The 27,893-nt window shown below is 40.1% G+C and overlaps 1 protein-coding gene across 4 annotated transcripts in view; it reads right to left on the bottom strand.

Annotated features, from left to right (window-relative positions):
- The window catches only part of stk31 (serine/threonine kinase 31), a 152,405-nt gene that overhangs the window by 17,301 nt on the left and 107,211 nt on the right, over positions 1-27,893 (bottom strand). For 2 of the 4 annotated variants that reach the window (XM_073024606.1, XM_073024605.1), the window contains exons 18-21: positions 23,224-23,349; positions 21,033-21,158; positions 13,126-13,212; positions 5,266-5,415 (exon numbers count right to left, since the gene is read on the bottom strand). In XM_073024606.1, the coding sequence (XP_072880707.1) occupies positions 5,266-5,415; positions 13,126-13,212; positions 21,033-21,158; positions 23,224-23,349 (489 nt within the window). The remainder of the gene's footprint in view (positions 1-5,265; positions 5,416-13,125; positions 13,213-21,032; positions 21,159-23,223; positions 23,350-27,893) is intronic. The other 2 variants (XM_073024607.1, XM_073024608.1) reach the window with 2 other exon arrangements.

A 27,893-nucleotide genomic window follows, 5' to 3' on the forward strand; every position in this document is an offset into this window, starting at 1 on the left:
TTTGAGGGAAAGAATGGCTCTTAAATCGGTGATGTCAGAATTCTTTCGGAAAGGCTTCAAACAAGTGCTGTTATTCCCAGCGCATCTGAGAGTCGTTCTTCCGGATAATTCTCGCCGGCTGTTTAAATCTCCAGCTGTCGCCCAAAGATTTCTCGAGGAATATCATCCTTCTGCTATGAGCTGATTAACATATTGTATTTTTATTATCTGTCTTTAACTGTTTTTTATTGTTTTTGCTTTTTTTTTAAAGCTAACAATTAGCTTATAGATTCGGACCTTTCATAATATGAAGATCTCTGTGTGTTGTCTGATAGTGCAACTACTTTTTACATGTCCAAGTAAATGTTTGTTTTTGGTCTCTTTTGAGACTTTTTTTATTATTATTCTTTTGATTTCGAAAGCCAATTAAATGTTTTAAGTTTGAATTTATTTTTGTTTTATATCTTTTACGTTGGAGCATTCAGTCTTTTTTTAAATTTCTTTTTTCAAGATGTCATTTCTTCTTCCCATAAGACCTTAATTTCTTGGACATGTCACATCCATTTGGGTGTGTCTGTACAAGAGTGCTGGTGTCTTATTGAAATATTAGTATAATGTTACCCTGTTTTATGCTCTAACAGTTTAGTTTTTTTTCTCTTAATCTTGTCTTTTTTGATATTAATTTTACAGTCTTCTTGTTATAGTAACCCTTTGTTTTTGAATAGGGGTGGTTTGTGTCTTTTTTTCTTACTTTTTTTGAGCTGCCGTCTTGAGAGATAGGGGTAAAATTAGTGTTAGTCTGCTTGCTGGCCCTTCTCTGGCTCTTTCTTGGGTTTTTGTGGGTGAGGGGAGGGGTCTATCTTCTTCTTTTCGCTTAGTTTTTCCATCATTGGCTGATTTGAAACTACCAAAATGTCTGAAGTGTCATAACTTCTGGTTCCTCTTTGAACCTGCTCTTCTCTTCTGGATTCATGAGTTTACTTTCTGTTTAACCTTGTGCGTTTATTACAATAAACATTACCAATATGGATAAGACTATTAACTTTGTCTCTTGGAATACAAATGGTCTAAACCATCCGATTAAATGGAAAAAAATATTTGAAGTATTCCATAGAATGAATGCTAATATTATTTTTGCACAAGAGACTCATGTGAGGAAAGAGGATTGTCAACTTTTTTTAGGTTTTGAAAGGGACAACAGTACCATTCGAATTCCCAAGCTAAAGTGAGAGGTGTTTCTATTTTTATAGACTCTTCAACCTCTTTCATTCATTATGAAACAATTTCAGACCCACAAGGTAGATTTTTGCTTCTCGCTGGTTTACTTTTTAACCAAAAAGTTGTTTTGGTTAATGTTTATGCCCCGAATATTGATTGTCCTGAATTTTTTAAGTGTTTATTCACATCCCTTCCTAATTTAAATGAGTATATGGTAATGGGTGGGAATTTTAATTGTTGTTTAAATCCCTTGATGGATAGATCCAAGTCTAATCAGGTTCTTCCAAATAAATCGGCCTCTCTCATTAACTCCTTTATGGTTGATTCTGGAATTTCTGAAATTTGGCGATTTCTACATCCTAAGGATAAAGAATTTTCATATTTCTCTCATGTTTATCATAATTACTCAAGAATTGACTATTTCTTTATTGATCATCGTTTACTTCCAGACATTATTGACTGTAACTATAATTCTATTACTATCTCTGACCATGCACCTTTGAAACTATCTATTAAGACAATGGATTCATCCTCAAGTGTTAAACCATGGCGGTTCAACTCTACTCTACTTCAGGATTCAATAAAGCTCTAACTTTATTAGACCACAAATTGATTTGTTCTTTTCAACAAACTCTACAGAAGAGCTTTCTAGTGGAATATTATGGGACACCTTTAAAGCATTTATCCATGGCCAAATTATTTCATCCTCTGCTGGAGTCAGAAAACGAATTAACACTGAAATACTTATGTTGGTTGATAAGATTAAAGAAATTGATAAGATATACTCTGTGACTCCTAGTAAGGAGCTTTATAAAAAGAGAGTTGAATTTCAAATGGAGCACAGTTTGCTATTATCCTCTTTGATTGAAAATCGATTAATTAAAACTAGGACTCAGGTTTATATACATGGGGATAAATCTGGTAAATTATTGGCTGATCAATTGAAAACTGCTTCAGTTAAACGTCAGATCATCAAGATCCGTAAATGAGATGGTACTCTGCCAGTTGATCATAAAGAGATAAACAAAGTCTTTCAAGAATTTTATAACCCTTTATATCAATCAGAATTTTCTGACGATTCTTCCATAATGAATGAATTTTTAAGGAAACTGAATGTCCTGAAATTAACAGCCGAGGATTGTGTATCAATAGATGCACCCATTACGGAAGATGAAATAAAAGAGGCTATTTTTTCAATGAATTCAGGTAAAGCCCCTGGTCCGGATGGTTACACTGTGGAATTTTAAAATCTTTTTCTTCTATACTTTCTCCTTGGTTATGTAAAATTTTTAAGGATGCATTAACTGTAGGTAAATTACCACAATCTTTTTAAGAAGCTTCCATTTCTCTAATTCTTAAAAAAGACAAAGATCCTATTGAATGTGCATCATATCGGCCTATATCTTTGCTAAGTCTGGATTTCAAGATTTTTACCAAAATTTTGGCCACCAGATTGGAAATTATTTCCTCAAATCATTTCTGAGGACCAGACTGGATTTATTAAAAATCGTTATTCATCTTTTAACATTAGAAAATTAATTAATATAGCTTATACTCCTTCATCTAGGATCCCAGAACGTGTTATTTCCTTGGACGCTGAGAAAGAGTTTGACAGAGTTGAATGGCCATATTTACTTAGTACGCTTCAGAATTTTAATTTTAGCCCGACATTTATATTGTGGATTAAATTAATATATTATAAGCCTTTGGCTTCGTTTCTTACCAATAATCAAAGATCTCCCTTTTCTCAGTTGTTTCGTGGCATGAGGCAAGGCTGTCCTTTAAGTCCTCTACTATTTGACATTGCTTTGGAACCCTTAACCATTGCTATTCGTGATTCACCTAATATTTTTGGTATTACCCATGGGGAAGGGACAGATAAGCTATCATTATACACTGATGATTTGTTACTATATCTCTCTGACCATGAGAGATCTATTCCTGTTGTTTTATCTTTGCTTGCTCAGTTTAGTAGCTTTTCTGGCTATAAACTGAATCTCAATAAGAGTGAATTATTCCCATTAAATGCGCAAGTTTCAATTTATAAATATCTACCATTTAAAGTAGTTACAGATAACTTTACTTATTTGGGTATTAAAATTACCAAGAAACATAAGGATTTATTCAAAGTTAATTTTTTACCCTTAATTGACCAGATTAAGCAACTCGTTACTAGATGGTCCCCATTGTCTTTGTCATTGGTTGGTCAAATCAATGCTATTAAGATGATAGTTCTACCTAAATTTTTATACTTACTTCAATCATTACCAATTTTTATTCCTAAATCCTTCTTTGATATTATTGACTCTAAAATATCTTCGTACGTATGGCAGAATAAAAATCCTAGATAAAGTAAAAAAATATTTACAGAAGTCTAAGAAGGAAGGTGGTTTGGCTTTGCCGAACCTAAGACTTTATTATTTGGCAGTTAATATCCAATATTTAATATTTTGGACACAGGACTCGGTGGCAATACAAAGCCCACAATGGGTAAATCTGTACAAGATTTTTCATTGGTCTCTATCTTAGGGTCTTCGCTTCCCTTTGTCTTCTCTAAATGGAATAAACAAATGACTAACCCTATAGTTAAATATACATTATGAATATGGTTTCAATTCCGTAAATTTTTTGGTTTGAATAGGTTCATTTTATCAAGCCCTATTATATCTAACTTTCTTTTTCAGCCCTCTGTTATGGGCCAAGCCTTTGTGCTATGGAAAACGAGGGGTATAACATGTTTTCGTGACTTATTCTTAGATAATTGTTTCATGTCCTTTGAACAGCTGTCTAATAAATATAATTTGTCTAGAGCCCATTTTTTTAGATATTTACAAATTAGAAATTTTTTGAATAATATGTTACAATCCTTTCTGAATTCATGCCAAATTGGCATTACGGGAAAAAATCTAGGTTTAAATCCCTATCAGAAGGGTTTAATAGCCATCATTTATAATATGATCATGAAAATACAGCCAGGGATATGATAAAATTAAGAATGAATGGGAAAAAGAACTTCAATTTCCCTTACCTACAGAGCAATGGGAGAAAATTTTACAGTCAGTTAACTCCTCTTCTATTAGTGACAACCACACCCTAATAAAATTCAAGGTGGTACATAGGACCCATATGTCTAAGGACAAACTTGCTCGATTTTATTCCCACATTAATCCAATCTGTGATAGATGCCATTCTGAAGTAGCCTCTTTGACCCACATGTTTTGGTCTTGCCCTTGCTTGCAAAAATACTGGAAAGATATTTTTGGTATCATTTCAACAGTTTTGAGAATTAATTTGCAACCTCATCCTATTACTGCAAGTTTTGGCTTACCAATGATGGATAACAGTTATTTATCCCCTTCAGCTAGGCGGATGACTGCATTTGTTACATTAATGGCTAGAAGATCCATTCTACTGAACTGGAAAGAAATTAATAGCCCAAATACATTTCAATGGTTTTCCCGAACTATATCTTGTCTGAGTTTAGAAAAAATCAGAAGTGTCATTTTTGACCCTTCGGTCAAATTTGAAGAAACCTGAAGACCATTTATTCAACATTTTCATACGAGTTAAATTGACCTTTCCCAAACCTTTTTCTTATCATCTTTAGTTATTTGGATAGAGTTGTGGAGTTATTGACACTACTGTGTATACCTGATATGATATAATAGCCCATGTTGGTTAGGTTAGCTGGTGTTAGCTTTTTTGGGGGGGGGTTTATTTTTGTAAATACAGTATGAGTTTGGGAGGTTATTATATCTGTGTTATTAACTGTTTATATTTGCATTCAAACCTTATTAATTATGTATTCTCAAGCTCTCTGTATTTGTTGTTTTTTTCTTATGTTTTGTTTGAAAATTAATAAAAAGATTTAAAAAGAGAGGGATAATAAATCACCCCTGATGGATTGGCAAAGCAGACTCAATGGGCTGAATGGCTTAATTCTGCTACCCTGCCTGAAGGCTTTAATTCGGGGCAGGTAATCAATGTTGGCCTTAGCAGTAATACCCACAATCTCTGAATCAGTTAAAATTCTCCTCTATAAATATTGAAGTAAACCCAACTACTCACTGGAGTTTTGGTGAAATCAAAATCTCCAACGATTCCACACTGACGGTTAATGACAAACACATTGTGAGGGTGTAAAGCGCCATGGACAATGTTTGAGCCATGAAGTGTTTGTAGACCAACTGCAACATCTCTCATCACTGTTATAATCTCCTTCAAACAGAAAGGACAATGCAGGACAAGGGTTAGAACAGAGGTACAAACACTAATTACTGGGTATACTGAGTGCAGGTATGAGATTTCAGATTGCACTCAGAGCATTGCCAACTATCCACCTACATTCCCGACGCCCGAATCTAAGAGTTACTCAAAGGCAGATTAAACTCACACACACCCATGACAAGCAGAAATGGGAGATTCTGATACCTTATCATACACCATTTTAGACCAATGTCATATTATACAGAGCTGTCCAAGTTATTGACCCCACCATTGAGCACATCTACAAGGAGTGCTGCCATGGGAAAGCAGCATCCATCAAGGACCCCAGCATCCAGGCAATGCTTTCTTCCCACTGCTGTCATCGGGCAGGAGCTCAGGACCCACACACTAGATTCATAGAACCATAGAACACTACAGCACAGTACAGGCCTTTCAGCCCTCCATGTTGTGCTGACCCATATAATCCTTAAAAAAAGTACTAAACCCACACTATCCCATAACCCTCCATTTTTCTTTCATTCATGTGCCTGTCCAAGAGGCTCTTAAATACCCCTAATGTTTTAGCCTCCACCACCATCCCTGGCAAGTCATTCCAGGTACTCACAACCCTCTGTGTAAAAAAACTTACCCCTGATGTCTCCCCTAAACTTCCCTCCCTTAATTTTGTACATATGCCCTCTGGTGTTTGCTATTGGTGCCCTGGGAAACAGGTACTGACTATCCACCCTACCTATGCCTCTCATAATCTTGTAGACCTCTATCAAGTCCCCTCTCATTCTTCTACGCTCCAAAGAGAAAATCCCCAGCTCTGCTAACCTTGCTTCATATGACTTGTTCTCCAAGGCAACATCCTGGTAAATCTCCTCTGCACCCTCTCCATAGCTTCCACATCCTTCCTATAATGAGGTGACCAGAATTGAACACAATACTCTAAGTGCATTATGAAAGTGAAACAGTTATTATTCCTCGGTCATCAAGTTCTTGAACGAATGTGGGTAACCTTACTCATCTCGACACTGAATGGATCGCACAACCTACAGACACACTTTCAAGGACTCTACAACTCATGTTCTCAGTATTTACGCTTTTTTAAATTTTAGTTTACATAATTTGTCTACTTCTGCATGCTGGTTGTTGGTCAGTCTTTATGTATAGACTTTCATAAATTCTATTGTATTTCTTTATTTTCCTGTAAACGCCTGCAAGGGAATGAATCTCAGGGTGGTATTTGGTGACAGTAACGGTGATAAATAAATTTACTTTATTTAGCGATACATCACAGAAGGGCCTTTCGTCCCTTCAGCCGCACCACCCAGCAAGCCACCAATTTAACCCAAGCCTAATTACAAGACCTTTACAATGACCAATTAACCTACTAATCCATGTCTTTAGACTATGGGAGGAAACTAGAGCACCCAGAGGACACCCACGCGATCACGGGGAGAATGTACAATCACTGGAATTGAACTCTGAAATCTGGAAATCTCAAGCTGTAACAGCATTGTTGTGGCCTTTGATTTTTGACTTTTTTGCCAATAAAACCTGCACAAAACGCCTCAAGTTAACAATAGCAGAGCTGTTACGTGCAGCTTAACAGCAGCAATGACTTCCAATAGCCTGGAAACAAAAATTGCATATTTGCATTATTTCAACAGCACTGGATCACCACACATCAAGCAGTAGAACTGCACAATGCCAAGACATCCATCAATTTAATTTAGTACTGTGGAACATCTAAAAACACTTCTAAGAACCTACTTTTTAAAGCATGGCCTCCTTATAGGATTAATTTAAGGCCTGTTGATGTTGATAACAGTTATACAATTTAGTATATTCAATTACATTTTATTCTATGTTTGTTCTTACTGATGATTTTTAATTTCTTACATTTTTATTACTATATTGATTTATCTTGACAATCTATGTAAAGAACTTTGAGCCTGCATCTTAATGTATGAACGGTGCTAAAAAATAAAGTTATTATTAATCTCAGTGCCTTCATCAAAATGACTGATACTAGAAGGTATAGCTTTAAGCTGAAAGGAGAAAGCTTACAGGAAGTTTCTGTGGCAAATGTGTTGAGCAGGTACAATTGCAGCATTTAAGGAGTTATTGAGACAGGCTCATGAAGAGGCAGGGAAACAAGGGATACAGGCTGTGTGCATCATGGTCAGTACAGACACAGTGGGCCTTTCCTATGCTATAGTATGATTTAGACCATGGAAATGTATAGTATGGACAGTGCACCGAAAGGACTTTCCTATGCTGTACCACTATTTAGAATGTGGAACTGCACAGTCCAGCACAGTTCCACATCCTAAATGACAGTTTCTGACTAAACCTAACAATGCACTGAGCATTTTAATGAGCATCTCCATGATGTCACTTCCTGTAGGTGTGGGCTCATCATCACAGAGGTCATGACAGGGTTATACATTCTCCTCATTTCATTCTTCATTCAGACCAAGCCCTACTGATGAACCACACTGTAGCTTAGAAAACAGTTCTATCAGTCCTGTGACCCATCACTTTTCTTTCTGCAAAGTTCTCTGTCTGCCCAAATGTGAGTTTATGCTATATAGACAATAGGTACAGGAATAGGCCATTCAGCCCTTTGAGCCAGCACTAACATTCAATGTGATTATGGCTGATCACCCACAATCAGTACCCTGTTCCTGCCTTCTCCCCATATCTCTCAACTCCACTATCTTTATGAGCTCTATCTAACCCTTTCTTGAAAATATCCAGAGAATTGGCCTCCACTGCCTTCTGAGGCAGAGCATTCCATAGATCCACAACTCTCTGGGTGAAAAAGTTTTTCCTGAACTCCGTTCTAAATGGCCTACCCCTTATTTTTAAACTGTGGCCTCTGGTTCTGGACTCCCCCAACATTGGGAACATGTTTCCTGCCTCGAGCATGTCCAATCCCTTAATAATCTTATATGTTTCAATCAGATCCCCTCTCATCCTTCTAAATTCCAGTGTATACAAGCCCAGTCACTCCAATCTTTCAACATATGACAGTCCCGCCATCCCGGGAATTAACCTCGTGAACCTACGCTGCACTCCCTCAATTGCAAGAATGTCCTTCCTCAAATTTCGAGACCAAAACTGAACACAATACTCCAGGTGTGGTCTCACCAGGGTCCTGTACAACTGCAGAAAGACCTCTTTACTCCTATACTCAACTCCCCTTGTTATGGCCAACATGCCATTAGCTTTCTTCACTGCCTGCTGTACCTGCATGCTTACTTTCAGTGACTGATGTACAAGAACACCTAGATCTCATTGTACTTCCCCTTTTCCTAATGACACCATTCAGATAGTAATCTGCCTTCCTGTTCTTGCCACCAAAGTGGATAACCTCACATTTATCCACATTAAACTGCATCTGCCATGCATCTGCCCGCTCACCCAACCTGTCCAAGTCACCCTGCATTCTCCTCACATTTCACACTGCCACCCAGCTTTGTGTCATCTGCAAATTCGCTAATGTTACTTTTAATCCCTTCATCTAAATCATTAATGTATATTGTAAATAGCTGCGGTCCCAGCACCAAGCCTTGTAGTACTCCACTAGTCACTGCCTGCCATTCTGAAAGGGACCCGTTAATCCCTACTCTTTGTTTCCTGTCTGCCAACCAATTTTCTATCCATGTTAGTACCCTACCCCCAATGCCATGTGCTCTACTGCTGCCCACTAATCTCCTATGTGGGACCTCATCAAAAGCTTTCTGAAACTCCTGGTACACTACATCCACTGGCTCTCCCTTGTCCATTTTCATAGTTACATCCTCAAAAAATTCCAGAAGATTAGTCAAGCATGATTTCCCCTTCGTAAATCCATGCTGACTCAGACCAGTCCTGTTACTGCTATCCAAATATGCTGCTATTTCATCTTTTATAATTGACTCCAGCATCTTCCCCACCACTAATGTCAGGCTAACTGGTCTAGAATTCCCTATTTTCTCTCTCCCTCCTTTCTTAAAAAGTGGGATAACATTAGCTACCCTCCAATCCTCAAGGAACTGATCCTGAATCTATAGAACATTGGAAAATGATTACCAACGTATCCACGATTTCCACAGCCACCTCCTTAAGCACCCTGGGATGCAGACCATCAGGCCCTGGGGATTTATCAGCCTTCAGTCCCATCAGTCTACCAACATCATTTTCTGCCTAATGTGAATTTTATTCAGTTCCTCTGTTACCCTAGGTCCTCTGGCCACTATTACATCTGGGAGATTGTCTGTGTCTTCTCTAGTGAAGACAGATCCAAAGCACTTGTCTAACGTGGACATGAGTAAATTTATTATCAAAGTGCATATATGTCACCATATACTATGATGATTTTATCATATAAAGCAGTTGCACTTGGACAGTTCCACTCTCTTGACCTTGGAGGTCCGGGCCTGGTGGCATAAACAAGTGTCACAAACTGGGGCTTTTTTGGTTGCAGTGGATGACCATGACATCTTCTGTACCTCATCCCCTTCACTCTCCGCATAACATTGCAGAAACATGTCCCTGGCTGTTGGATCTCATCCACCATTCTGCCAGAGCTGGCTGTACATATTTGGCCTGGTTTAGTCCCCTTGTCGAAGTGGTATACTGAATATGGTCACTGTCGCATGCAAACAGCTAACTAAAGCCACTGGTGAGAGCAGGCTATCCAGTGGGGAACAAAGGTAACATTCAAGATGATTGTCTATACCCTTAAATTCTTCATAGTTCCTAACTTGAAGTAGTGAAATTATTTCCTTTTCACTCCTGTCCATTTCTGGTATCTCCAAGCCTGAATGCTCGAAACTGCAGAGAGCAAAGGAGTTTTATTGTTTATTTCTCACCAATGACAAAAATTACTTCTTTCTGAACACATGCTCAACTGATATAATTTAAAAACTGTTCACTCTAAGTATGGTGTAGTGTCTAACAGCCACACAAGTGCACGCATCTGACACTAGTTAGAAACTGTTTGAAAACAGTCTCCTGTCGCAATTAAGTGGCATTGTGTCCCAAACAGACAAAGGGAATCCTCGCTACTTTATGGATTAGTTTTTGTTCTTTAAGAGTTGTTGCAAATAAGCAGATGTTCCGATTAACCAATGGCCCAATTAAATGGACTCCATTGTATAGGTCACCATATACAACCCTGACATGCTTTTTCTTGCAGGCATTCACAGTATATACGAAGAAACACACAATGGTGGACAAATTAATTAAAAGGTTCAGTCTGTCTTGTGTCTTTCATAGAAAAACACAAGATACTCGTTTGCCACTGATCTCTGGAAAAGATTGACGATTATCTGAAATATCAGTTGTTTAAATAGTCACTGAATTGGATTTGAGCTCTTGGTTGACACATTCTAACAGCTTTGTCAATGCAACAAGATGTTTTCGCCATGCTCTGGCTAGAGAAATTACTTATCTCCACTCTGAAAGGAGCCCTCCTCCATTCTAAAGCTGTGTCCTCTGGTCTTAGACTCCCCCACCATAGGAAACGTACTCTCAATATCCACTCTATTAAGGCCTTTCACCATTCACTTTAGCCAGAGAGTGGTGAATCTGTGGAATGTGTTGCCACAGGCAGCTGTGGAGACCAGGTTTTTATCTACAAACCCCATTTCCAGAAAAGTTGGGATATTTTCCAAAATGCAATAAAAACAAAAATCTGTGGTATGTCAATTCACGTGAACCTTTATTTAACTGACAAAAGTAGAAAGAAAAGATTTTCAATGGTTTTACTGAGCAATGTAATTGTATTTTGTAAATATACACAAATTTAGAATTTGATGGCCGCAACATACTCAACAAAAGTTGGGACAGAGGCATGTTTACCATTGTGTTACATCACCTTTCCTTTTAATAACACTTTTTAATCGTTTTGGAACTGAGGATACTAATTGTAGTAGATTTGCAATTGGAAATTTTGTCCATTCTTGCTTGATATAAGACTTCAGCTGCTCAACAGTCCATGGTCTCCGTTGTCTGATTCTCCTCTTCATGATGCGCCATACATTTTCAATAGGAGATACTGGCAGCAGGCCAGTCAAGCACACGCACTCTGTGTCTACAAAGCCACGCTGTTGTAGCCTGTGCAGAGTGTGGTCTGGCATTGTCCTGCTGAAATAAGCATGGACGTCCCGGGAAGAGACATCGCCTTGATGGCAACATATGTTTCTCTAAAATCCTATTATACGCCTCAGAGTCAATGGTACCTTCACATACATGCAACTCACCCATGCCGTGGGCACCGATGCACCCCCATACCATCACAGATGCTGGCTTTTGCATCTTTCACTGATAACAATCAGGATGGTCGTTTTCATCTTTGGCACGGAGAACTCGACGCCCATTTTTTCCGAAAACTAGCTGAAATGCGGACTCATCTGACCACAGCACACGGTTCCACAGTCTTTCGGTCCACCTGAGATGAGCTCGGGCCCAGAGAACTCACCGGTGTTTCTGCATAGAGTTGATGTATGGCCTCCTCCTTGCATAATACAGTTTCAAGTTGCATTTCTGGATGCAGCAACAGACTGTGTTAAATGACAATGGTTTTCCGAAGTACTCCCGAGCCCAGGTGGCTATAATTGTCACAGTAGCATGACAGTTTCTTAGGCAGTGCCGCCTGAGGGCTCGAAGATCACGTGCATTCAACAGTGGTTTCCGATCTTGCCATTTACACACTGAGATGTCTCTGAATTCCCTGAATCTTTTCACAATATTATGTACTGTAGATGCTGAAAGACCTAAATTCTCTGCAATCTTGCGTTGGAAATATTCCTTTTGAACTGACTAACAATTCTCTCACAAATTTTGGCATGAAAGGGTGAGCCCCAACCCATCCTTGCTTGCAAAGACTGAGCCTTTGATGGACGCTACTTTTATACCCAGTCATGATACCTCACCTGCTACCAATTAGCCTGCTTAATGTGGAGTCTTCCAAACTGGTGTTACTTGAATATTCTGTGCACTTTTCAATCTTATTTTAACTCTGTTCCAACTTTTGTTGAGTGTCTTGCAGCCTTCAAATTCTAAATTTGTGTATATTTACAAAATACAATTAAGTTGGTCAGTAAAACTATTGAAAATCTTTTCTTCGTACTTTTGTCAGTTAAATAAAGGTTCACGTGAATTAACATATCACAGATTTTAGTTTTTATTGCATTTTGGAAAATATCCCAACTTTTCTGGAAATGGGGTTTGATAGGTTGATAGATTCTTGATTGGTCAGGGCATGAAGGCATACGGGGGGAAAGGCATGAGATTGGGGCTGAGAGGAAAACTGGATCAGCATGATGAGACGTAGGAGCAGACTTGATGGGCCAAATAGCCTAATTCTGTTGCTCCTATATCTTAGTCTTACAACAGAATCAACACCAACTTGGGTGTTCAACCAGAGTGCAGAAGACAATAAACTGTGCAAATACTAAAATAAATAAATAATAATAATAATAATAATAAATACACAGGCAATAAATATCCCAGATCACAAGGTGAGGGGTCCTTGAAAGGGAGTCCATAGTATGTGGGAACATTTCAATAATGGGGCAAGTGGAGTTATCCCCTTTGGTTCATCTTATTTTTAAACTTAATAGTGTTTGACATTCTCCTTTCAATTACTTGTTAAGCAAAGGTGCTGGCACATACTTTTCTGTTTGACTTTGAAGACCCACTCAATGAACACATGAAACTTACCACTGAGTTGAGGGGGTTGGTGTCCTGTACCTCCTTCAAAGAGCATCCTGGGTAAAATGGCACCAAAACATAGGCCACTGGCTCAGACTGAGAGGAAAATATTGTACAGAAATCACAATAAAGCAACTATAAAGAAATCTTTATTCTGTTGAAGCAATAGCTTAAATTTACAGTTGATAACATTTACAGATGTACTCTTATTGAATGTAGAGCCATAATCCTATTAGCTCATTAACAGCTCCATTAGTACTTCTGTTTTGAACTCTTAAGTATTATCAGCTCAGTAAATTTTACATCTAACTGTTCCAGTTTTCCTTGTGAAATCATCAAGATATCTCTGACAATGAAAACATTTCCAGACCCTGTACCTTGGAGCTCCTTGTCGCTTGCTCCTTCGTTCTGCAAAATTCCGAAACACAGGGAAGAGTGAAGGCACTGCCTACACAAACTAGTTCAATCCCCCTGCCAGCCAGTGAGTGAACAGAATTTTGCAAATGCATAGCTCTCTTCAATGCTGGGCTCGCCTTCAGAACCCATTGTGATGAGATCTGAAGGATTATTCTAAAGTGGACTGTTCCTTTAACAAGAGAGAGAGGGAGCAAACAGCTTGTGTGCTATTTCAGCAGCAGGGAGAGAGAGAAAGTCTGTGAGTCACCTTGGAAACTGAAAGGCGGAGCTATATGATGGACAGTTTGTGTTCCGCACTTGTGAGATATATACAAGGTCAGTTGACTTTTTAATCAGACACACAAGAGACACACGACACGCCAGAGGCAAGGAGGACACTGGTGAGCTCACCCACATCAAGGGTGGGGTTTTTGCTCAGTGTGGACAAAGGAGTGACCGATGGGGAGCTATCGGTGTTTAACCCTCGCCTGGGTTGATAGCTCACTGTGGAAAGCCGGCATTCCTCTTTCGGTGGTCACAAGTTGGTGACTTTAAATAAGTTTTGGGAGCAGGAGGACGACGTGGAGGATTGGCATTGGAAGACAAACCAACTCTCTATCTCTCTCTCTCTCTCTCTCCAACTCCACTCAAATCAAATTCCAGAACTGAACTGATTACTTACTAGACCACCGTAAGACTGTATCACCTAACCTCCTGAGCTGGGAAGCTTGGGAACTTTATTTACTCACTTATATATGCATATCCTCTGCTAACCTGTTTACCTTATCTCATTTTATATTACTTTATTCATGTAGTTACTAATAAAAAAGATTTTATAACGGAAGACTCAGACTCCAGGTGTGTACATTTCTGCTGGGTTTTTTTAAACCCATTACAGGGTACGTAACACCATATACCAAAGATTTGTAACATCTCCTTAATTCCCACCCCCGCTGGAGTGAACTATGACTCACCCACCTACTGCTAACATCCACAGCCATGCTTTCCTGATCAACGCCAAATCCTCTATAACTCAGTTAATATTAATTACTGTTAGTTGTATCCTTTCTGTAGGATTTCAATTTTGCTCAACCAATATTTTTCCTATTCTGACATCCAGATTGTTACTGAACAATTCTCAGCCTTGTGTTTAAATCTTCCTTCCTTTAGCTTTCTTCAATCATCCTGACCTACCTGTTGAGCCTTCCCTCATTCCTTCCATTATCCCTTTATGGATAGATTTGGTCAGTTACCTTGGACCGCATTATATTTATTTATTTATTTATTTTATCTCTCTTTTGCTTCTTCCCCTAGTGCAGAAACTGCAGGGGTTGTAGCAGAGATATTTTTAAAAATCCTACCAGCGCGTGAGGTGCCAGAGGATTGGAGGATAGTGAACTATGTTCCATTGTCTAAGAAAAGCTCTAAAAATAAACCAGGAAATTATAGGCTGGTGAACTTGACATCAGTAGTGGGTAAGTAATTGGCAAGTATTAAGGGACTGGATATACAAGTATTTGAACGTAAGACACCAGAGCAGGATTGGGTCAGTTGGGCCATCAAGTTCGATTCCGTCATGGCTAATTCATTTTCCCTTTCATTCCTATCCACCTGCCTTCTCCAGTAACCTTTGACACCCTTATCAATCAAGAATGTATCCACTTCCACTTTAAGTATCTCCAATGACTTTGCCTCCACAGCCATCTGTGACAATGAATTCCACAGATTCATCACCTTCTGGTTAAAGAAATTCCTCCCCATCTCCGTTCTAAACATAAGAACATAACATAAGAGATAGGAGCAGGAGTAGGCCAATCGGCCCCTCAAGCCTGCTCCGCCATTCAACAAGATCTTGGCTGATCCAATCTTAACTCTAGTTTTCACCGAATTCCACAAGGTAACAGTGCCAACCAACAGGGCACCATGCCACCCATTTTATTTTATTATTCATCCCGCCTAAACCCATGTGATCACCCGGGGAAAAAAACCGAGTTGCCAATTGAGGAGAAAAAATCTGGAAAATTCCTCTCTGACCCATCCAGGCTATCGAAAACTGGTCCAGGAGATCACATGGCTGATCTAAACCTAGCCTCATGTCCACTTACCTGCTCGCTCACCATATCCCCTAATGCCATTTTTATCCAGGAAAATGTCTATCTCCGTTTTGAATTTATTGAGTGTAGTAGCTTCCACAGCTTTCTGGGGCAGTAAATTCCACAGCCCCACTACCCTCTGAGTGAAGAAATTTCTCCGCATCTCAGTCCTGGAACAGCATCCCCTTATTTTAAGATTATGCCCCCTAGTCCTAGTTTCACCCATCATTGGGAACATTCTCCCCGCATCCACCCGATCAAGCCCCTTCACAATCTTATATGTTTCAATAAGATCGCCTCTCATTCTTCGGAACTCCAATGAGTAGAGTCCCAATCTACTCAACCTCTCATCATACATCAACCCACTCATCCCCGGAATTAACCTAGTGAACCTTCTCTGCACTGCCTCAAGAGCCAGTATGTCCTTTCTTAAATATGGACACCAGAACTGCACGCAGTACTCCAGGTGTGATCTCACCAATACCCGATACAACTGTAGTAAGACCTCCCTGTTCTTATACTCCATCCCCCTAGCAATAAAAGCCAGCATTCCATTGGCCTTCTTGACCGCCTGCTGCACTTGCATACTAACTTTTTGTGTTTCCTGCACCAGGACCCCCAGATCCCTTTGCACAGAAGCACTTTCCAGTTTCTCTCCATTTAGAAAATAACTTGCTCTATTATTTTTCCTGCCAAAGTGCAAGACCTCACACTTGTCAGTATTATATTTCATCTGCCAAATGTCTGCCCAATCACTCAGCCTATCTATGTCCCCCTGCAGGGTTTCAATGTCCTCCGCACTCATTACACTCCCTCCCATCTTTGTGTCATCAGCAAACTTCGATATGTTGCACTTAGTCCCTTTCTCCAAATCATTAATATAGATTGTAAAGAGTAGGGGTCCCAACACCGACCCCTGCGGAACACCACTAGTCACCAACTGCCAGTCTGCGAATAAACCATTTATTCCAACTCTCTGTTTTCTGTTAGAAAGCCAATCCTCCACCCATGCCAGAATATTATCCCCAATCCCATGATTTTTTACTTTAAGTAATAATCTTTGGTGTGGCACCTTGTCAAATGCCTTTTGGAAGTCCAAATACACCACATCCACTGGTTCCCCTTTATCTACCCTATATGTTATGTCCTCAAAGAACTCCAACAAATTTGTCAAACATGACTTCCCTTTTGTAAAGCCATGCTGACTTTGTCCTATTAAGCTATGTTTATCCAAATTGCCTGTTACTGTTTCCTTAATTATCGATTCCAACATTTTGCCAACCACAGATGTTAGGCTAACTAGCCTATAATTCCCAGCCTTCTGTCTATTGCCCTTTTTAAATAAAGGAGTTACATTAGCATTTTTCCAATCTGCCAGGACCATTGCCGAGTCCAGTGAGTTTTGAAAAATTATCACTAATGCATCCACAATCCTAACCGCCACTTCCCTTAAGACCCTAGGATGTAAACCATCTGGTCCAGGGGATTTATCCACCTTCAGTCCCATTAATTTATCAAGTACCATTTCCTTGGTGATATGAATTGTAGTTAGCTTCTCTCCCCCTAGAGCCCCCTGTTTATCCAGTGTTGGGATATTTTGAGTGTCCTCTACTGTAAAAACTGATACAAAATATTTGTTCAGCGTTTCCGCCATCTCCATGTCCCCTACCATTAATTTCCTGGTCTCATCTTCTAGGGGACCAACATTTACTTTAGCCACCCTTTTTCTTTTTATGTAACTATCAAAACTCTTACTATCTGCTTTTATGTTTTTCGCCAATTTACTTTCATAATCTATCTTCCCCTTCTTAATCAATCTTTTTGTTATTTGCTGCTGATCTTTAAAAGCTTTTTGATCTTCAATCTTCCCATCTTCAATCTTATAACTTTCTTTTTAGTCATATACTTTGCTTTATTTCTTTACTTAGCCACGGATAACTATTTTTTCTTTTACACCCTTTTTTCTTCAGTGGAATATATTTTTCTTGATAGTTGTAAAATAACTCCTTAAATATACACCACTGATCAAGTACCGATCTACCCTTTAATCTATTTTCCCAATCCATCTTAAGCAGTTCCGCTCTCATACCATCATAGTCTCCTTTATTTAAGCTCAGTACGCTTGTTTGAGATCCAACCCTCTCATCCTCTAATTGAATATGGAATTCGACCATGTTATGGTCACTCATTCCAAGGGGATCCTTTACTAGGACATTTTTTATTAGTCCTGTCTCATTACACGGGACCAGATCTAAGACTACTTGCCCCCTTGTCAGCTCAGTAACGTATTGTTCAAGGAACCCATCCCGAATACACTCAATAAACTCTTCTTCAAGGCTGCCGTGTCCGACTTGATTAGTCCAGTCAATATGAAAGTTAAAATCCCCCATAATTATAGCTGTTCCCTTATTACAAGCCCCAACTATTTCCTGATTTATGCTCCGACCAACTGAGTTACAGCTGTTTGGAGGCCTATAGACTACTCCCACCACTGCTTTTTTCCCTTTACTATTTCTTATTTCTACCCAAATTGTTTCGTTATCCTGATCCTTTGAGCCAATATCATTTCGCTTTATTGCAGTGATTTCTTGCTTTATTAACATAGTCACCCCACCTCCTTTTCCTTCTTGCCTGTCTCTCCTAATTGTCGAATACCCTTGTATGTTTAATTCCCAGTCCTGGTCACCCTGCAGCCATGTTTCCGTAATTGCCACAATATCATAACCATACGTAATTATTTGTACCATCAACTCATCAATTTTATTCCTAATACTACGTGCATTCAAATAAAGGACTTTCAAATATGTTTGACACTTATTTCCTACCTTTTCCTTTTGTACAACTTTACGCTTATCTCCATACATTCTTTCCCCTCCTGACAAAAGGGATGTCCTTTTATTCTGAAGCTGTGCCCTCTGGTCTTAGACTTACCCCATGATGGGAAAGAACTGCCCTATCGAGCCTTTCAAAATTTCATATAGCACTTTGGATAGAAAGGGAACAATTAGGGATAGTCAACATGGTTTTTTATGTGGTAGGTCATCTAGTAGTGTGCCAGATATTGAAGGGTGAAAGGGAGGAAAACTGGAGTGCAGTTACATTACAAGGGAGAAAGTGCTCAAAAAGCTGAAAGATCTAAGGGTATGTAAGTCACCTAGACCAGATGAACTGCACCCTAGGGTTCTGAAAGAGGTAGCAGTAGAGATTGTGCAGACATTAGTAATGATCTTTCAAAAATCATTGGGCTTTGGCATGGTGCCAGAGGACTGGAAAAAGGCAGAAAGGAAATTATAGACCAATTAGCCTGATCTTATTGGTTGAGAAGATGTTGCATCAATTGTTAAGGATGATGTTATGGAGTATTTGGTGACACAGAACAAGATGGGACAAAGTCATCATGGTTTCCTTAAGGGAAAATCTTGCCTGAAAAACCTGTTGGAATTCTTTGAGGAGATTACAAGTAGGATAGGTAAGGGGATGCACTGTATGTTGTATATTTGGACTTTCAGAAGGCCTTTGACAAGGTGCCACACATGAAGCTGCTTCCCAAGTTGAGAACCCGTGGCATTACAGAAGAATTACTAACATAGTTAGAGCATTGGCTGATTGGTAGGAGGCAGTGAGTGGGAATAAAATGATCTTTTTCTGGTTGGCTGCCAGTAAATAGTGACGTTCCACAGGGGTTGGTGTTGGGGCCGCTTCTTTTTATACTGTATATCAATGATTTAGATGATGGACTAGATGGCTTTGTTGCCAAGTTCGCAGATGATATAAAGATTGGTGGAGGGGCAGTTAGTTTTGGGGAAACAGGTAGGCTGCAGAAGGACTTAAAGAGAAATTAGGAGAATGGGCAAGAAATGGAGAGAAAATCCAAAAATTTGGAAGTTCTTGTGCAGAACAGCCTAAAGGTTAACTTGTAGGTAGAGTTGGTGGTGAGGAAGGCAAATGCAATGTTAGCATTTATTTCAAGAGGTTTAGAATACATGAGCAGGGAGGGATGTGATGCAGTGGCTTTATACAGTATTGGAGAGGCCTCACCTTGAGTTTTGGGCTCCTCATCTAAAAGATGTACTTGCATTAGAGAGGGTTCGGAGGAGGTTAACCGAGGATGATTCCGGGAACGTAAGGGTCATCATATGAGGAACGTTTGATAGCTCTGGGTCTGTACTCACTGAAATTTAGAAGGATGAGGGAGGGATCTCACTGAAGCTTTTTTGAATATTGAAAGGCATACACAGTGTAGATGTGAAAAGGATATGTCCCATGGTGGGGGAGTCTAGAATAAGAGGGCACAGCCTTAGAAAAGTGGGGCATCCATTTAAAACAAAGATGCAGAGAAGTTTATTTAGACAAGAGGGTGGTGATTTTGTGGAATTTATTACCACAGACAGCTGTGAAGGCCAGGTCATTGGGGGTATTCAAGGCAGAGCTTAATAGGTTCTTGATTGGACACAGCATCAAGGGTCATGGGGAGAAGGCTGGGGAGTGGGGCTGAGGTGGGGAAAAAAAGGATTAGTCATGATTAAGTGGCGGAGCAGCCACAATGGGCCAAATGGCCTAATTCTGCTCCTATGTCTTACAGTCTTATGTTTAACCAATCTTGTAGAGTTTTTTTTTGAGGAGGTTACCTGAAAAGCTGATGAAGATAAACTAGTGGCTATGCCTACATGGACTTCAGCAAGGCATATGACAAGGTCCCTCATGGGAGGTTGAGTTGCTCAGCATTCAGAATAAGGCAGTAAATTGGATTAGAAATTGGCTTCACAAGAGAATCCAGAGAATGGTAGTAGCTGTTTGCTGTCTGACAAGGATGTTGTCAGGACTTGAGGTCCTTAAGTTACAGGATTAGATTAATAGATTAGAACTTTATTCCTTAGAATGTGGGGTTACAAAATTATGAGGTGTACCGATAGGGTAAATGCAAGCAGTCTTTTTCCACTGAGGTTGGGTATGACTAGAACCAGAGATCATGGGTTAATGATGAAAGGCAGAATGTTTAAGAGGAACATGAGGGGAACTCAGAGGGTGGTGAGAGCGTGGAACGAACTGCTAGAGGAAGTGGTGGATATGGGTTCTATTTCACTATTTAAGAGAAATTTGGATGGGAAAAGTGTGGAGGCTATGGTCCGTGTGCAGGTTGATGGGTGAGACAGATTAATAATTTGGCACAGATTAGATGGGTCAAAGGGCCAGTTTCTATGCTGTAGTATTCTATGACTCTATGACACTTCCAGCTCCCCCACCCCCACACCCGGATTCAAGTTAATCCATATCTTCAATAAGTGTTTGGGAACCCACCTTCACCTTTGATTGCTTTAAATCATCACATCCATTGTTGAGTATCAGGAAAAGAAAGCCTTTTCTCTCTCAAGGCTGTTTCTGTTTTTAAACTTCCTCGTTTATCACATTTATTCTGCTTTCACTAACCTTGCAAACAAACATGCCCAGAATTCGTAGAAGTCCAGAGTTCTCGTTCAATACAGACCAGGCCCGGTGATATTCAGCTGCCCTCTCTATCATGTAGGCCTCTGTGGTATAATCCACAGAGTATCCCTATCAAAATATATCACATTAATCTGCAGACATACAACAAAAACTCTCAAGTGCTGTTTGCAACAACTGAAGAACTCAACACCAATCTGAATAGAAAGTCACAAAAAGGAAAACACCAGGCATTTTCTGGACAGGTTTCATAGTTCAAAGAAAATCTATCATCAAAATATATATACGGTCCCTGAAGACTCAAAGATTGCAAATGTCACTCCACTCTTTAAGAGGGAGGAAGGCAAAAGAAAGTAAATTATAGGCCAGTTAGCCTAACATCAGTGGCTGGACAAGTGTTGGAGTCTACTATTAAGGATGAGGTTTCAGGGTACTTGGAGACCAAAGATAAAATAAGTCAAAGTCAGTATGTTTCTGTCAAGGGCAATCTTGCCTGACAAATCTGTTAGAGGTCTTTGAGGAACTAACAAGCAGGGTAGAGAAAGGAGAGGCAGTAAATGTCATTTACTTGGATTTCCAGAAGGCATTTGACAGGGTGCCACATGGGGCTGCTTAACAAGATAAAATCCTACGGTGTTACAATAAATATACTGGCACAGATAGAGTAATGGCACGAGGCACTGAGTGGGATAAAAGGGGCCTTTTCTGGCCAGCTGCTGGTGACTAGTGGTGTTCCTCAGGGTTCAGTATTGGGACCACTTCTTTTCACATTGTTTGTCAATGATTTGGATAATGGAATTGATGGCTTTGTGGCAAAGTTTGCAGATGATACAATGATAGGTGGAGGGGTAGGTAGTGCTGATGAAACAATGCAGTTGCAGAAGGACTTAGACAAATTGGAAGAATGGGCAAAAAAAGTGGCAGATGGAATACAGCGTTGGGAAATGTATGATGATGCATTTTGGTAAAACGAACAATAGTGTGGACTACTACCTAAATAGGGAGAAGGTTCAAACATCAGCGGTGCAGAGGGACTTGGAAGTCCTCATGCGGAACTCCCAGAATGTTAACTTCCAGGTGGAGTCTGTGGTAAAGAAGGCAAATGCAATGTTGACATTTATTTCAGGGGAGTAAAATATAAAAGCAAAGAGATTATGCTGAGCCTTTATAGGACACTAGTCATGCCGCACTTGGAGAACTGTCAACAGTTTTGGGCTCCATATCTCAGAAAGAATGTGTTGTCATTGGAGAGAATCCAGAGAAGGTTCATGAGAAAGATTCTGGGAATGAAGAAGTTAACATATGAGGAGCATTTGGCAGCTTTGGGCCTGTACTCACTGGAATTTAGAAGAATGCAGTGGGGGGATCTCAATGAAACCTAATGAACATTGAAGGACTAGATAAGGTGGATGTGGAGAGGACATTTCTTATGGTGGGTGCATCCAGAATTAGAGGGCACAGCCTCAAAATTGCATGGTGATGCTTTAGAACAGAGGTAAGGAGGAATTTTTTTATATAGTCAGAGTAGTAAATTTGTGGAATGATCTGCCACAGACCGTGGTGGAGGCCAAGTCTATGCGTATATTTAAGGCAGAAGTTGATCATTTCCTGTTCGATCAGGCCATCAAAGCATATGGCGAGAAGGCAGGTGTATGTGGTTGAACAGTATCTGGGATCAGCCATGATGGATGGTAGAGCAGACTCGATGGGCTGAATGGCCTAATTCTGCTCCCATGTCTCTTGGTCTTATACAACCTTAAGATTTGTTTTCTTGTGTGCATTCACTATATATATATATATGTGTGTGTGTGTGTGTGTGTGTGTGTGTGTGTGTGTGTGTGTGTGTGTGTGTGTGTGTGTGTGTGTGTGTGTGTGTGTGTGTGTGTGTGTGTGTGTGTCTGTGTGTGTCTGTGTGTGTGTGTGTGTGTGTGTGTGTGTGTGTGTATATATATGAAACACAATATAATGGATGAAAAGCTGAACACAAGACAATCACTGTACAAAAGACAAAAACTGTGCAAAGACAAAAAAAACAAAATAGTAAATCAGCAATAAATATTGAGCATATGAGATGAACAGTCCTTCAAAGTGAGTCATTGGTTGTGGGAACAGTTCAGTGTGGGGTGAGCAAAAATAAGTGAACACACACGAGTGTTGCTCACCAAACAGTACCTACCTTTAAGAGAATTCTCCTGGATTTAACTTCAGAGCACACCACCGATCGCTTGCTACTCAACTCTCTCAGAGGCTCACGATCAAACAAACAACGCTCCAAGCTCTCATTCAGAAGTCCAGCAGACTGCTAAGAATACAAAGAGAAGGATTTGGCTAGGATTTAAAAGAACAGTGGATTCCAGTTAATTCGGCCATCAATTAATCAGGGCAGCCACTTAATTCAGAACCTCAAAGAACAAAAACTAATCCAGAAAACTGTTGGGAATCCCTTCATTTATCTGGGACACTACACCACTTAACTGAGACAGGAGACTGTTGTCAAACAGGTTCTAACTAGCGTCATTTGCACACATTTGCGTGGCTGTTAGACGTGACACTGATTAGCGCAAACGGTTTTTAAATAGCGTCAGTTTTGTGCGTTCAAAAAATAGTGATTTTTGTCACTGATAGTTGGCAAAATAAAACAGCAAGACAATTCGAAACTGCAGATTCAAACATTCAGTCTTAGAGATGCAAGAAATGTCCGGGAGTGAAAATGAAATGATTTCACTACTTCAACAAATTAGGAAATGCAAAGTATTTGAAGGTATTGACAATCACGCTGAATGTTACAATGATTTGAAGGACACCATTGTTGACAGCATTGAATGAGGGCAGTCCAATATTTGCACGAGGTGTCTGTGCTGATTTTGTTCACTGTGTACACTGGACAAATTCCTCCATCAATAACTATTAGGAACCAATACAATTTTTTATAGTACTGTAGTATTATTGGTAGTGTTCTAACTTAAGTATTTGATTTAAATACATAATTTGTTACTCTGTTTGTCTTTCTTTATACCTTTTTAACTATTTCCATGAAATTTCAGTTAAGTGGGGCAGTGGGTTAAAATGTACTCGTCTCAATGAGTCCCAATTAATTGGATTCCACCGCATATGCAATTAAGTGAGAGTGTCAAGCAATCTGTTAAAATGATAACAGAGTGCACATCTTAAAGAGTGTGACATTTTTGTATGGAAGACAGGAAAGTGCTTTATCAGATATTGGTCAGGTTGCACTTGGGAGTATTGTGGCAGTTTTTTTGGCCCCTTATTTAAGAAAGGGTGTACTGACATTGGAGGTCTAGAGGAGGTTTATGAAAATTATCCCAGGAATGAAAAAATTAATGTACAAAGAGCATTTGATGACTCTGGGCCTGTACTTGCTGTTGTTTAGAAGAATGATGGGGGATCTCATTGAAACCTATCATAGACTGAAAGGTGGATATGTGGTGGGAGAGTCTAGGACCAGAGGGCACAGCTTCAAAATAGAGGGACATCCATTTAGAACAGAGGTGAGGGGGAATTTCTTTATCCAGAAGGTTGTGAATCTGTGGAACTCGTTGCCACAGAAGGCTGTGGAAGCCAAGTCATTGGGTATATTTAAAGTAGAGGTTGATTAGTCAGGCCGTCAAAGGTTATGGGAAGAAGGCAGGAGGATAGGGTTGAGAGGGAAAATAAATCAGCTATGGTAGAGCAGATTCAATGGGCCGCGTGCACGTGTATGTGTAGATAGAGATAGATCAGAGATAGAGAGAGAGAATAGAAATAAAAAAAAGTAGTGAGGTAGTGTTCATGGGCTCAAAGTCCATTCAGAAATCAGATGGCAGAAGGGAAGAAGCTGTTCCTGAATTATTTGTGTATCTTCAGGCTTCTGTACCTCCGTCCTGATGACAACAGTGAGAACAAGGCATGGCCTGGATGATGGAGGTTCTTAATGATGGGTACTGCTTTTTTGACACATTGAACCTTGAAGATGTTCTGGATACTACAGAAGTCAGTACCCATAATGGAGCTGACTCAGATTACAACTCTCCATAGCTCAATTTGAACCTGTGCAGTAGCTTCTCCACCCCCACCCCCCATACCACAGTGATGCAGACAGTTAGAATGCTCTCCACAGTACATCTGCAGCAATTTGAATGCTTTTAGTGACATACCAAATCTTCTCAAACTCCTAATGAAATATAGCCGTTTTTGATTTGTTGGGTCCAGGTTCGATCCTCAGAGATATTGACACCCAGAAACTTGAAATTGACTATTTTTTCCACTTCTGATTGCTCTACAAGGACTGGTGTGTGTGTGTGTTCCCTCTTCTTACCCTTTCTGAAGTACACAATCAGTTCTTTTGTCTTACTGATGTTGAGTGCAAGGCTGTTGCTGTAATACCACTCAACTAGCTGATCTATCTTACTCCTGTACGCCCTCTTGTCACCATCTGAAACCGCTAACAATGGTTGCATTGTCAGCAAATTTATAAATGGCATGTGTGGCTAGGTACACAGCTATAGATGTAGAGAGATTAGAGCAATGGGCTAAGCACACATCCCTGAGGTGCACCAGTGTTGACTGTCAGTGAGGTGAAGATGTTTTCTCTGAAGACTGTGGTCTTCTGGTTAGGAAGTTGAGGATCCAGTTGCACAGGGAGGTACATTGACCCAGGTTCTGGAGCTTTTAGATCAGAACTTTAGCAATGATAGTGTTACATGCTGAGCTATAGTCTATGAACAGCATCCTGACCGAGATAGTCGTATTGTCAAGGTGATCCAAGGCTGTGTGAAGAACCAATGAAGTTTGTGCCCACCACAGACCTGGTGGTGAGAGGCAAATTGCAGCGGGCCAAGGTCCTTGCTGAGACAGGAGTTAAGTCTAGCCGTAACCAACCTCTCAAAGCACTTCATCACCAGAAACAAGTACCACTAGACGATAGTCATTAAGGCAGCTAACCTTGCTCTTCTTGGGCACTGGTATAGTTGTCATTTTGAAGCAGGTGGGAACTTCTGACTGTAGCAATGAGAGACTGACATTGTCTTTGAATATCCCTGCCAGTTGGGTTGGTACAGGTTATCAGAGCCTTACCAGGTACTCCACTGACAGCCTGACAATGTCCCCTCTAAGGTGTGCACATACACATCTTTTGTTACTAGCGCAAAAAAGGTTGTCACCCTCTACCTCATTGGTACGTTAAGTATATTTCAGGATTGTACACAATCACATTTCCTTTTCCGGTTTCTGATGTGGACAGTGCTGACAACGTGGAGTTGGTGATGATTTGACTGCAGATTTTAGAACTGGCTTATTTATACAGTTTTTACTGAAGAAGTTATTCAGAGCACACACGTTGTTGTCACTGGGCAAAAAAATTGCACAGCACAAGATTTTTGTGTACACTGGTCATTACAAATTAGAGGGAACATTGCAGCCTGATGTTAACCTCTGAGACAGAGGTCACAGGGTCACCAGATGCCACAGGGATCCTCATATTCGTAGTTTTATTCTCCCTTTCAAAGCAAGCATAAAGGCATTGAGCTCATCCGGGAGTGAAGCACCACACTGCCATTCATGGTGTTAAGCTTTGCTTAACAAGGAAGTAATGGCCTGCAAACCCAGTCAAAGTTGACATACTTATCACTAAGATATTCAATAGGGCCATTAGCTTTACACATGGCCTCTACAGTGGGCTTTGCCAGAGTAAAAGGGAAATCAGTTACAGTACATGTGGGTACAGGTGTGTAGAGGTATGGAGAGGAGGGGAAGGGATCATACCCTGGCAGTGGGTTGGGGTGTGGGGTCCAGGTATGTGATGGGAAAGGTTTATATTCTGGCATTTGTTTGGGGGATTGTTGGTGTTCAGGGTCAGCCCTCATCCCCCTAGCAGATTTCATTGACTGTTTGCTTATGCAGGAATTTCTTGGGACCACTGCAGACTATCCAGCAAACAAAAATCCTGGTGCGATATCCAGAAGCGTTGAGGCATGACAGCAAACATAGTAAGGAAGGTCTCAGAATGAAGATGGCACAGTTCATGACTCTGTGATGTTTCATTTTACAGAATAATTGGATTATGTAGAACACAGAATATTGCATCATCCAATCTAATTTCTAGACAATTAGATTTCAGAGAATCAAGAGTTTCTATAATTAATTGCATTTGATGTTTTCCGGTTTGAGCACCCAATAACTTAAATAATATATCTTGAAAACGTGCGCTCTACACACAGAGTTCAATCTACTAACGAATGATTCAGTATGATCACTCTTGTCACTTCCAGAAACAACATTCACCCAGAGCCATGCACAGTCAGGGACACACACACACACACACACACACACACACACACACACACACACACACACACACACACACACACACACACACACACACACACACACACACACACACACACACACACACACAGTCAGAGTGGCATACAAAATGCTGTAAGGACTCAGATCAGGCAGATTCTATTATTCTTCTTAACCATCAGCCTTACTGGCCACCAACAGCCAGTCTTTCAAGTTGTCCCCAGTGGTAGCCCATCTTCAAAGATCCTTCCTCTCCCAGGGATGAAGTCTTTGGAGCTTCTGTTGGTGTTTCTGTAAATCTGGTTTTTTTTAAATGGGATGTGATTGCTAACCCCACAGTCAACTCTCCTCCTCTCCCAGCCAGGCTTGGAACTTTCCGTGATGGAGTTGCAGTACTTATGGAGAGGGATAAACAAGTTAATGTTTCAAGCTGAGACCCCTCATCAGGACAGAACCATCTGAAGGCTCTTGGCCTGAAACGTCAACTTCCACTCCACAGATGCTGTGACACCGACTAAATTCCTCCAGCATTTTGTGCCTGTTGCT

Source organism: Hemitrygon akajei, chromosome 20 (assembly GCF_048418815.1).
Source record: "Hemitrygon akajei chromosome 20, sHemAka1.3, whole genome shotgun sequence".
Lineage (NCBI taxonomy): Eukaryota > Metazoa > Chordata > Chondrichthyes > Myliobatiformes > Dasyatidae > Hemitrygon > Hemitrygon akajei.